At 34.8% G+C, this 14,158-nt stretch overlaps 1 protein-coding gene across 1 annotated transcript in view; it reads right to left on the reverse strand.

Moving 5' to 3' along the window:
• TECRL (trans-2,3-enoyl-CoA reductase like) overlaps positions 1 to 14,158 on the reverse strand; it is a 150,931-nt gene that overhangs the window by 39,617 nt on the left and 97,156 nt on the right. The window contains exon 8 of the mRNA XM_052642112.1: positions 5,196 to 5,239. Coding sequence (XP_052498072.1) covers positions 5,196 to 5,239 — 44 coding nt within the window. The remainder of the gene's footprint in view (positions 1 to 5,195; positions 5,240 to 14,158) is intronic.

The raw sequence follows: 14,158 nt of genomic DNA on the forward strand, positions 1-14,158 counted from the left end.
TTACTTAATTTTGGAATTGATTTAATGTTTAAAAATTGGAAATATTTATTTCTCTAACACATCTCATTACCACAGTCTTGGGGATATCTGCATTTTTTTAATCCATAGAACTTTTATGAAATATTGTGTAACAATAGTATGCACATATACAATAAGAATATAGTGCAAGAATAGCACAATAAAGTAAAATTTTAAAAATAAATATATTTTACACAAAGTAACTATGTAGTTCATTATTGTCAAAAAACTAGTGATGATTATTTTTAGGACTTTTTTTACATTAGCTCTGATATTATATATTAATATATGTATATAGTTTATAATTATATATTTTTATAGTTATATTTCAAATGACAATTTTATGGTTATAGTAATAGCTGTTTTTAATTTAAATCATTATTTTGCTTAGGTATAAGTCAGTTTTAGGTGAAAAAATAAGGATTTTTACAATAATTATGATGTAATAGCAAAATAAAATATCTGTATTAATTTATATAATCAATTTCTTAAACTAGTTTTTTTAAAGCAAGTTATTTAGGAAGCAGCAAGTTCAGCCTGATTTAGGTACAAAACTTGATTCCTTTTTATGTTATTATTGATATCAGATATATCAGTGACTTTGAGAAGAAACTAAAATGATAAGAAAACAGTCATTGATTTTAAATCTCCAATAAGGAGTAAATGTAAGTTTTTTTATTGATGTCTCCCAATAGTCAGAAAAGTATCAGAAAAATATCGTCACGTCTAATTCTGAGCAAAGTGATGAAAATATTTAAGTTTGGTACATCCTTTTTCCTCTTACATTTATCTTATCCACGAATACTAAATATAAGCACTTCCCTAGCCTTTCTGTGGTTTCCACAGCAGAGTCCCACTCTCCCTCACCTTTATTAAAATCTATCATATATCATTCCCAGAATCTTCTACCCTAATCAGAAATTACTGTTCTATACATAATGATTTTTTTCGGCTAGATGTTATAAGAACAGCTATAACTTCTTGATAAGAGCCCAATTTATTACTTTTCCAAGAGTATTTGCATTCTAATAATGAGAAAAAAAAAGCTCAACCTAAATGAGTGAATAAGTAATGGTGACAATAAAGACACAGAAGTAAAACCAGGGAGAAAAGTTATTTCTATCACGCAAATATGAATGTTTCTCAAATTTTAGTTTTCAAATTTAAATTTTAATTATTATTTATTTATTTAATAATTTAATTCAGAATTATTTTTTCAAAATTTAATTTTCCCTCAAAATGTAAATTTTGCCACTTAAAATGTAAATAATAGGCTATATGAACTATCAAGTTTGAATCCTGGGTCAGGAAGATCCTCTGGAGGAGGGCATGGAACTACATTCCAGTCTTCTCAGCTGGAAAATCACATGGGCAGAGGAGCCTATTGGGCAGTAGTCCATAGGATCACAGATTGTTGAACACGACTGAAGTGACATAACACATATGCATATGAACAATAGGCTGTTATGTTCTTAATGATACAGTGCATGTGTGCTCAGTCACTCAGTCATGTCCAACTCTGATATGGTAGGAGCCTTCAATTTTAGGTGATTATATACAAACTTAATAAACACATTACTTGTTATATTCTGTTTTAGAATCAATTTCCTAAAATTTATGTCTTACTATCCTATTTTATTTGTAAAAGTTAAATGGATCTTACCTACATTATTATTAAATAGTACTAGGACTAGTGGACCTTTTATTTCATTTGTTTTTTTGTACTTTTCCACTATAATTTATTACAAGGTATTAACTATTGTACATTATAGCTTGGCTTCCCTGGTGGCTCAGACAGTAAAGTGTCTACCTGCAATGCGGGAGATCCAGGTCCGATCCCTGGGTTGGGAAGATCCCCTGGAGAAGGAAATGGTAACCCACTTCAGTACGCTTGTCTGGAAAATCCCATGGATGGAGGAGCCTGGTAGGCTATACAGTTCATGGGGTCACAAAAAGTCGGACACAACTGAACAACTTGACTTCACCTATTGACTATTGTCCCTGTACTATACAGTAGGCCCATGTAGTTCATATACAGTTGCTTGCATCTGCAATCCCAAACTCCTAATTTATGTCTTCCCCCACATCACTCTTTCCTTTGCAACCATAAGTTTGTTTTCTATGCCTTTGAGTCTGTTTCTGCTTTTTATTATGTTTTATATTCAAAATATATGATATAATGCAATATTTGTCTTTCTCTAACCTACTCCACTCAGTGTGATAATCTCTATGTCCATCCATGTTGCTGCAAATGGCATTTTTAATTATTTCTTATGACAGAATAATATCCCATAAATATATATTTATATATACCACATGTTCTTTATTCATTCATCTGTCAATAAACACTTAGAGTGCTTCATGTCTTAGTTATTGTAAATAGTGCTAGTATGAATACTGGGATGCACATATCTTTTTGAGTTAGAGTTTTTTCCAGAAGTATGCCCAGGGGTGCAATTGTTGAAACAAATGGTAACTCTAGTTTCAATTCTTTAAGAAACCTCCATACTATTTCCCATAGTGGCTGCACCAATTTACATTCCTACCAGCAGTGTAGGAGGGTTCCTTATTCTATTGAGGAATATTTTAAACAAGTTTCATGCTGCTGCTGCTGGTGCTAAAAAGACAGTGGCACAACCTGCCCCTCTCACAGCCCACACGGTAGTGTATGTTCTTAACTAAATTATTAATTCTATGTGTATACACATACACACACACACACACACACACACACACACACACACATATATATATATATATATATATATATATATTTGTGTGTATTCATACATCAGTTCAGTCACTCAGTCATGTCTGAATCTTTGCAACCCCATGGACTGCAGCATGCCAGGCTTCCGGGTCCATCACCAAATCCTGGAGTTTATTCATACTCATGTCCATCGAGTCAGTATCCACACATATAGAGGTTCATAAGAGAGCTTTTTTACAAAGGTAAATGTTCAATTTGTGCCTGTATGAAACGGTGGGGTATAAGTTGTTCACTACAAACTTCACAAAGGATCTTGTCATATATGTGAATCATGTGAGTTAATCAGTGTATTAGGGATAGGAACAGAGTGAGTTAATCTATTACGGGCAAGAATGAGGGAAAATACGAGTGAAGAATAAAAGCATGGAATTAATATATGACATGCAGAACTAACTATGTTCCTAATACAGTAATTAAGGCACTTCAGAAATTATGAAGAATCTTTTGTAATCAGATTTATTAATATCAGCTTCAGGTAAGGCATATGTTAAGTTAAATAGAATGATCTAAAGACTTGGACTGAGGACAATTAGTAAAGAGCCCGGTTTCATTCACAAAAATAGACTTTATTTTCATTCAGAATTACTTAACAATTAAGCCAAAGCATTTTGATTGATCATCAGGTAGACTTGTAAAACTTTTTGCTCTTAGTAGTTTGTAAGTTGGTAAATGTGAAGCTGCTATTCATGGGGTCACAAAGAGTCAGACACTACTGAGCGACTGAACTGAACTGAACTGAAATGTGAAGATAACAGGAAGAATAACTGAGTTTAATTTTTTCCCAAATTTTATTGTATTTCACATAATTCTAATCATCCTTTAAGGTGAGTTCAGTTCAGTTCAGTCGCTCAGTCGTGTCCGACTCTTTGTGACCCCATGAATCGCAGCACGCCAGACCTCCCTGTCCATCACCATCTCCCGGAGTTCACTCAGACTCACCTCCATCGAGTCCGTGATGCCATCCAGCCATCTCATCCTCGGTCGTCCCCTTCTCCTCCTGCCCCCAATCCCTCCCAGCATCAGATTCTTTTCCAATGAGTCAACTCTTCTCACAAGGTGGCCAAAGTATTGGAGTTTCAGCTTTTGCATCATTCCTTCCAAAGAAATCCCAGGCTTGATCTCCTTCAGAATGGACTGGTTGGATCTCCTTGCAGTCCAAGGGACTCTCAAGAGTCTTCTCCAACACCACAGTTCAAAAGCATCAGTTCTTCAGCGCTCAGCCTTCTTCACAGTCCAACTCTCACATTCATACATGACCACAGGAAAAACCACAGCCTTGACTAGATGGACCTTAGTCGGCAAAGTAACGTCTCTGCTTTTGAATATACTATCTGGGTTGGTCATAATTTTTCTTCCAAGGAGTAAGTGTCTTTTAATTTCATGGCTGCAGTCACCATCTGCAGTGATTTTGGAGCCCCCCAAAATAAAGTTAAACACTGTTTCCACTGGTTCCCCATCTATTTCCCATGAAGGGATGGGACCGGATGCCATGATCTTCGTTTTCTGAATGTTGAGCTTTAAGCCAACTTTTTTGCTCTCCTCTTTCACTTTCATCAAGAGGCTTTTTAGCTCCCCTTCACTTTCTGCCATAAGGGTGATGTCATCTGCATATCTGAGGTTATTGATATTTCTCCTGGCAATCTTGATTCCAGCTTGTGTTTCTTCCAGTCCAGCGTTTCTCATGATGTACTATGCATAGAAGTTAAATAAGCAGGGTGACAATATACAGCCTTGACACACTCCTTTCCTATTTGGGACCATTCTGTTGTACCATGTACAGTTCTAACTGTTGCTTCCTGACCTGCACACAGATTTCTCAAGAGGCAGGTCAGGTGGTCTGGTATTCCCATCTCTTTTAGAATTTTCCACAGTTTGTTGTGATCCACACAGTCAAAGGCTTTGGCATAGTCAATAAAGCAGAAATAGATGTTTTTCTGGAACTCTCTTGCTTTTTCCATGATCCAGTGGATGTTGGCAATTTGATCTCTGGTTCTTCTGCCTTTTCTAAAACCAGCTTGAACATCAGGGAGTTCACGGTTCATGTATTGCTGAAGTCTGGCTTGGAGAATTTTGAGCATTACTTTACTAGCATGTGAGATGAGTGCAATTGTGCAGTAGTTTGAGCATTCTTTGGCATTGCTTTCTTTGGGATTGGAATGAAAACTGACCTTTTCCAGTCCTGTGGCCACTGCTGAGTTAAGATGAGTAGAACATTTTAAATAAAACACTTAGAGAGTAATGACTTGATTATGGGAAGTTATTTGATTTATTTCATTTAATCCCATTATGTATATGTGTAAAAATAAATCATATTTTCTATATGACAAATTCTCAAATGCAGTCTATTTGAATTCATAATAATGCCATGATTAGAGCATGAATAGCAAATAATATAAATAATACATACCAGAAAATTGATAGCAGATACTGCAACTTGCCTGTATCCAAATGCTAGAAAGCAAAAAAAGATAAACAACATTTATTTTTTGGATTTACAAACTGTAGACATATTTCAGGCAAGATTTACTGACTATCACTACCCTCTAAATTGAAAGCACTGTGTGATATGTAATTGAGCTTTTGGAATGATACTTTTGCAATCTGCAGAGATGGTAATATTCTTGCTTTCTACATACACTTTTCTTCTAGTGACCTAATGATATTTAGAATATAAATGGAGTCTATTCGTAATTTTATTATTAAACTTTTTAAAAGCAGGTTTGATCTATCCTGTTTGCCACTAATTCTTAATGAATTAATTTAGTTTTATTTTTGGCTGCATTGAGTCCTCTTCCCTGTACACAGGCTTCTCTCTAGCTGTGGTGTGGGGGTTTCTTGTTGTGGTGGCTTCTCTTGTTGCAGAGCACAGGCTCTAGGCACAATGGCCTCAGCAGTTGTGACTTCAGGGCTCTAGAGAACAGGATCAGTCATTGGGATACACAGGTTTTGTTGCTTTGCACCATGTGGGGTCTTCTCAGACCAGAGATTGACCAGTGCCCCCTGCATTGCAAGATGGATTCTTAACCACTAGACCACTTGGGAAACCACTTGTTTGTCACTGTAAAAGGACATTAGTATGACCTAGTGTGTAAATGAAATCAATAGTATTATCTTTTTAATGTTCAACAATAAAAAGAAAAATGCTAATATTAATATTTTTTTATGTCAATGTATGGCAAAAACCAGTACAATATAGTAAAGTAATTAGCCTCCAATTAAAATAAATAAATTTAAAAATAATAATTTTTATTTTTCATTGATGTTTTCCAACAGACAGTATTTTAAGTGTTTTATATATTTTCAACATGAAAACAAATACATGGAGCAAATACTATTTTTCTCACCATTTGATAAAATATATATACATATATGTACTTTACATAATTTGTCAAATCTTGAAGAGTAATGAACAAAATGGAATTTAAAGCAGAGTTCTACATTCACCTTGTTTATACTGGACAAGTTTGAATATAGAAAATAATGCAAATGGCATTTTCTAATAAGCTCATTATCTATTTAATAGTTGCATTTCTTCTAGTTTTATGTATTGGACTGGCCAAAAAAATCCATTCATGTTTTCCAGTAACATCTTATGGAAAAATTGGAAACTACTTTTTGACCAACCAAATAAATTGTGTTTATTTTTGTAAACGTATCTACAAATTACACAGTAGTGTAATTACTCATTTTGAATCTTGGATTTTTTAACATAAGAATGTATTTATAGAATTTTCTGATATTATAAACATTCATTGTCAAAGGTATGATAGAAATTGCATCATATTTTATAATGTAGTTCATAAAACAATATGAATATTATATATGTATTAATACAATGTAATTATATTAAATATATTATAAATATTGCATAGGAGGACCTATTTAATATTTAATTTAAAAGCTAAAAGGAGGGATTTGTTGTAATCAGGAAGATCAGGGAGGACTTTGAATACATATCTGAACTTTTATCTAAAAAGTGAATAGATGTTAACACAGAAGAGAGGGGTTCAGAACCATTCATGCATCAAGATATGCTTTGTTTTAATTTTTAGTGAGAATAAATAACGATGTGATAAAAAGGTATTGGACCTAAGAATGCAATTTTAAAATATTTTTATATTTATTTCCCCAAATAAGTTGTAGATAATGTAATTTGAAACAAGCTTTCTAGAAAAAATATTAGATACCATTAAAACTGTCTATAATGTTTTTATAATTTGTATTATACTTCACATATAGATCGACAAAACATAGGTCATTTTTTCTTGAGTGCTTTTGAGACTAAACATTTTTATATATTTATTAAGTTTCCTGTACACATGCATTCTGGTTTGTAGTTACTAGAATGTTCTTGCCATTGGGCTGTTCAATTATGATAATATATTTTCCTTATTTATTTCAAGCATTGTTCAAGTATGTAAAATGATATTCCTAATGGTATGTGTGTTGGAAATACATACCAATAGATTGCTTTTCATTTAAGTTAATGTGTGTAAATATGCAGATGTTATGTATTTTATGCAGTCAAATCTATTGAGAATAAGGCTATAAAAATGTGAAACTATTTGTACAGAGAATATAGAAAGAAGTGAATAAAATAATTGATACAATGGGCAAAGAACAATAATTTAAATTATAACAACATAAAAATAACAGAAAATTTTAATAATCATGTTTGTAGTAAATAAAAAAAATATCCTGAATTAAATACTTGAGTATGTATTGGGTTGGTCAAAAACTTCCTTCACATTTTTAAGTTAAAAATAAAAGACAAATTTTTCATTTTCACCAAGAACTTTATTGAACATCATATTCACCATTTTGTTCCACTACTTTCTGCTATTTTTCAAGAAACTTCATAATCCCATCTTCCCAAACCTTTTTATTTTCTTGAACAAAGAACTATCCCAGGTGCCTTTTGCAGCCTTACAGGGAATAGAATTTTTTCCCTTAAGAGAATTCTATAAAGATTGAAATAAATGGACACCCAGAGGTGCAACATCTGGTGAATATGGCAGATGTAAATCTTTAACAGTTTTCACCTAGTCATCAAAGAAACATGCAGTCTTATGTTATCCTGATGGAAGATTACACATTTTCTACTGATAAATTCCAGACACTTTTCATCAAGTGCTGCTTTCAGGTGGTCTAATTGGGAGGAATACTTTTTAGAATTAATCATTTGATTTTTCAGGAGTTCATAATAGAACCTTTCAATCCCACCATATGCATGACATCGCATTGTTTGGATGAAGACCGATCTTTGGTGTGGTTGGTGATGGTTCCTTTCACTTGCTACGTAGTCACTTCTGTACTACATGATTGCACAGTATTCACATATCATTGCCTGTCACAATTTGTTTTAAAAATGGAGTGTTTCTCTATATATTTAAATAAAGAATCACATGTGGAAATACAGTCAAGAAGATTTTTTTCCCCTTAACTTATGTAGAATACAAACACCAAAGCTATTAACATAACCAAGTTGGTGCAAATTATTTTTGGCACTTTATTTGGGTAAATTGAATGTATCAGCTATCTCCCATTGATTTTTTCAGCTAGTGTCTCAGTTTGATGACTATCAATTGCAACTGGTCTACTCAACCATGGAGCTTCGTCCAGCAAGAAATCTCCAGTACAAAACTTTGCAAACCATTTTTGACACATTTGATCAGTCACAGTACCTTCTCTATACATGGTGTAAATCAATTTTTGTGTTTCAGTTGTATTTTAACCTTTCTTGAAATAATAACATAAAAGGTGCCAAAAATGTTGCATTTTGTGTTCCATCTTCAATATTAAAAAGCTACATAAAAATTCCCCAATTTCCATAAGTAATTTTGTTAAAAAACTGCACACTGTAATGACAGCTGTCATAATAAAATATAACTACCAGAATTGTTTTGAATGAAGTTAAAGACAATTAAGCAGACTACAAATATCTTATGGGAAAAAATAAATGAAATTTTTGGCCAGCCTAATGTCAAAAGAACATATAAAAAGTGAAAGTACAGAAAAATATGATGAAAAAATCAGACACACATAAAAATATAATCATTGTTTCTTTCATTTTTATAATTGTGAGGTTAAATGAAAGGTTACATTATATTGTAAGCATTCAGGTTTTACAGAAAATTTTCAAGGGAAATAGTACAAAAATTGGCTCAAATCTTCTGCAACTCTTAAGTATCTGAACTTAACACAGCACGTAGTTTGATTACAGTGTTTTAATCTAAAATAACTTCTAACTTGTTAATTAGTATGCTTGTTTATTTTCATTAAATATAATTATTTAATAAGATTCTAAATACTTGGCTGAAAAAGTTTTTATATGCATCTTTACTCTTTTTTTCATAGTCTCTTCTATAATGTTAGTATTTTTTTTTATTTTACTTTATTTTACTTTACAATACTGTATTGGTTTTGCCATACATCAAGATGAATCTGCCACGGGTGTACATGTGTTCCCAATCCTGAACCCCCCTCTCACCTCCCTCCCCATACCATCTCTCTGGGTCATCCCAGTGCACCAGCCCAAAGCATCCTGTATCCTGCATCAAACCTAGACTGGTGATTCATTTCTTATGTGATATTATACATGTTTCAGTGCCATTCTCACAAATCATCCCACCCTCTCCCTTTCCCACAGAGTCCAAAAGTCTGTTCTATACATCTGTGTCTCTTTTGCTGTCTCACATACATGGTTTTCATTACTATCTTTCTAAATTCCATATATATGTATTAGTATACTGTATTGGTGTTTTTCTTTCTGGCTTACTTCACTCTATAACAAGCTCCAGTTTCATCCACCTCATTAGAACTGATTCAAATGTATTCTTTTTAATGGCTGAGTAATACTCCATTGTGTATATGTATCACAGCTTTCTTATCCATTCATCTGCTGATGGGCATCTAGGTTGCTTCCATGTCCTGCCTATTATAAACAGTACTGCGATGAACATCGGGGTACACGTCTCTTTCAATTTTGGTTTCCTCGGTGTGTATGCCCAGCAGTGGGATTGCTGGGTCATAAGGCAGTTCTATTTCCAGATTTTTTAAGGAATCTCCCACACTGCATTCCCACCAACAGTGTAAGAGGTTTCCCTTTTCTCCACACCCTCTCCAACATTTATTGCTTGTAGACTTTTGGATCACAGCCATTCTGACTGGCATGAAATGGTACCTCGTTGTGCTTTTGATTTGCATTTCTCTGATAATGAGTAATGTTGAGCATCTTTTCATCTGTTTGTTAGCCATCTGTATGTCTTCTTTGGAGAAATGTCTATTTAGTTCTTTGGCCCATTTTTTGATTGCATTGTTTATTTTTCTGGAATTGAGCTGCAGATTCAATGCTGATTTAGGAATAGATTTTAAATATCTAGCTTTAAATTTCTCACTCAAAAATTCTTATGTTTGTCTATGTTTTCAGATTTAGTTCATCTCATTCAAAGATAATGTAGTTTGTACCACCTTTTCTTTTTTTTTAAGTTTCCACGTATAAGCTTATTTACAAACCATAAATAGAGTCACAGAATTGAAAACATGCTTATGGTTACAAAAGGGCAAAGTGGGAGAGGGACAAATTGGGAGACTGATATTAATATATACACAATTCATCTGATAAAGAATCTTCTTGCAGTACAGGGGACACCAATTTGATTCCTGGGTCAGGAAGATCTGCTGTAGAAAGGACAGGCTAACCACTCCAATATTCTTGGGCTTTCCTGGTGGTTTAGATGATAAAGAGTCCACCTGCAATGTGGGATATCTGGATTTGACCCATGGGTTAGGAAGATCTGGAAAAGGGAGCGGCTACTAACTCTAGAACCTTGCCTGGAGAATTCCATGGAAAGGAGCCTGGCGGGCTACAGTCCATGGGGTCTCAAGAAGCAACTTTTACTTCATTTTATGTATAAAATAGGGGCTTCCTTAGTGGCTCAAGGGTAAAGAATTTGCCTGCAATGAAGGAAACACAGGTTTGATCCCTGGTTTGGGAAGATACCCTGGAGGAGGGCATGGCAACCCACTCTGATATTCTTGCCTGGAGAGTTCCATGGACAGAGGATCCTGGAGCACTACAATCCATAGGGTCACACAGAGTCTAACACAACTGAAGCGACTAAGCAACAGCAGCATATATAAAAGAGATAATAAGAACCTCCTGTATAACACAGGAAATTCTACTCAATATACTGTAATGACATTTATAGGCATAGAATCTGAAAAGGAGTGGATATATGTATAACTGATTCAATTTGCCTTATAGCAGAAACTAACACAATGTTGCAAATCACTATACTCCAATAAAGAATAAAAAAAAAAAAGATAGTGTAGAGAAGTCCTGCTTTGGAGGAACAGCATTGGATTTTCCCTGTGGCTCAGTTGGTAGAGAATCTGTCTGCAGTGCGGGAGACTTGGGTTTGATACCTGGGTTGGGAAGATCCTCTGGAGAAGTGAAAGGCTAACCACTCTAATAATCTGTCCTGGAGAATTCCATTGACTGTATAGTCCATGGGATTGCACAGGGTCAGACAGGACTGGGCAACTTTTTCATTAATTTCATTTTCAATGTAAAATCAAAAAGTTTAACCTTAAGCTCTAAGCAAACATTATAAAAGGGAAAGAATCACTCTTCAAACATCTTTTCCAGATATAATGAATGCAGAGTAGATCTTTTTGTAGATTAAAGCAGAAAAGTGAAATTCTGAGGGAAAAATTAAATGTAACAAATGTCATAATCATATGACAAAGTTAGAGCTGTTGGATCCCATTATTAGGCTTCAATGTGGGTTAATTATCCTAGGCCCACACCACTATTGCCACAGACTTAAAGGTGCTCCCTAATAGTTAGATGTTGAAGCCATAAATTTTGATATATTGATATTTAGAGATTCCCTGATAACTTCAGTTGGTAAAGAATTCTCCTGCAATACAGGAGACCCCAGTTCAATTGCTGTGTGAGGAGATCTGCTGGAGAAGGGATAGGCTACCCATTCCAGTACTCTTCCCTTGTGGCTCAGCTGGTAAATAATCTGACTGCAAAGCTGGAGACCTTGGTTTGATCCCTGAGTTGGAAGATCCCTGAAGATGGGAAAGACTACCCACTCCAATATTCTGGCCTGGATAATTCCAAGGACATGAGCTAATTATTGTAGGGAGCCCATTATTGCTATAGGTTTAATGGTGTCCCCTAATAGATGTTGAAACCATACACTTTAATAAAATGGTATTTAGAGATGGAACTTTGGGGAATTAAGTTTAGATGTGGTCATGAGGATAGGGCCCTTGTGATGGGACTAGTGTCTTTGAGAAATGCCAGAAAGCTTGCTTTTGCTCTTTGCCATGTGAGCAGTCACTGATAAGGGAGTCATCGACAAATCAAGAAGGGAGTCCCCACTAGAGAACCCCACCTGCCAGCACCTTGATCTTGGACTTTTCAGGCTGAATATTTGTGAGAAATAATTCTTCTGGATTAAGCCAATGTGTTGTATTCTGTTAGAGCAATCAGTGCACACCAAGAAGCTATCAATTTAAGAAGTTGAGGATTTTTCTCAGTTCAATTCAGACGCTCAGTCCTGTCTGACACTATGTGACTTCATGGAATGTAGCACCCCAGGCTTCCCTGTCCATCACCAACTCCTGGCGCTTGCTCAAACTCATGTCCGAGTCAGTGATGCCATCCTACCATCTCATCCTCTATCGTCTCCTTCTCCTTCTACCAATCTGTCCCAGCATCAGGGTCTTTTCCAATGAGTCAGCTCTTAGCATCAGGTGGCCAAAGAATTGGAGTTTCAGCTTCAGCATCAGTCCTTCCAATGAATATTCAGGACTGATTTCTTTTAGGATGGACTGGTTGGATCTCATTGCAGTTCAAGAACCTCTCAAGAGTCTTTTCCAACACCAGTTCAAAAGCATCAGTTCTTCGGCTTTCTTTACAGCTCAAACCTCACATCCATACATGACTACTGGAAAAAACATATCTTTGACTAGACAGATCTTGTTGGCAAAGTAATGTCTCCACTTTTTAATATGTTGTTTAAGTTTCTCATAGCTTTTCTTCCAAGGTGCAACCGTTCTTTAATATCATGGCTGTAATCACCATCTGCAACGCTTTTGGAACCCAAGAAAATAAAATCTGTCACTGTTTTCATTCTTACCCCATCTGTTTGCCATGAATGATGTGACCAAATGTGATGATCTTAGCTTTTTGAATGTTGCATTTTATGCCAGCTTTTTCACTCTCCTCTTTCACTTTTATAAGGAGATCTTTAGTTCTTCTTCACTCTCTTCCATAAGGTGGTGTCATCTCCATATCTGTGGTTACTGATATTTCAAATCCCAGCAATTTTGATTCAAGCTTGTGCTTCAGCCAGCCTGACATTTCTCATGGTGTTTACTCTATAAGTTAAATACGCAGGGTGACAATATAAACCCTTGACATATTATTTTCCCAATTTGGAACCACTCCATTGTTCCATGTCCAGTTCTAACTGTTGCTTCTTAACCTGCATACAGATTTCTCAAGAAGCAGGTCAAGTTGTCTGGTATTACCATCTCTTTAAGAATTTTCCAGTTTGCTGTGATCCACAGAGTCAAATGCTTTGACATTGTCAATAAAGCAGAAGTATATGTTTTCCTGGAACTCTCTTTGTTTTTCTATGATCCAATGGATGCTGACAATTTGATCTCTGGTTCCTTTGCATTTTCTAAATCCAGCTTGAACATCTAGAAGTTCTCAGTTCATGTACTGTTGAAGTTTGGCTTGGAAAAAAATTTAGTATTACTTTGCTATCACGTGAATGAGTTCAAATGTGACATAGTTTGAACATTCTTTGACATGGCCTTTCTTTGGAATTGGAATGAAAACTGACCTTTCCCAGTCCTGTGGCCATGACTGAGTTTTCTAAATTTGCTGGCATGTTAAGTGGACCACTTTCACAGCATCATCTGCAATTCACATGTGTGGTAACTGAAATCTGAAGTGTGGATTTAGGGGCTGGTATTATTTAACTGAACTATAAGAACTGAAATACATGCATATCAGAGCCATGCAAAGCATGCAGTGCCTATACATGATATTCACTCTCCATTTGGCATAGTTATTGTAATGCTCTATATATCTTCACAGAATTGGAATCCTACTTACATCATATTTATTATAAAGTCTTATGCATGGTAAAATTAAGCCTTTAGCATCTTAGTATTCTAATATATAATGGGGATTATTAACTGTTACATAATGATATTTTTTCTCATTTAAATTTTTTGTACTTTTAAATTGGAGGATAATTTACAATGTTATGTTGGTTTATGCCATACATCAATGTGAATCACCCATAATTATATATATACATACACACACACACACAC

This window comes from Budorcas taxicolor, chromosome 6 (assembly GCF_023091745.1).
Source record: "Budorcas taxicolor isolate Tak-1 chromosome 6, Takin1.1, whole genome shotgun sequence".
Classification (NCBI taxonomy): Eukaryota; Metazoa; Chordata; class Mammalia; order Artiodactyla; family Bovidae; genus Budorcas; species Budorcas taxicolor.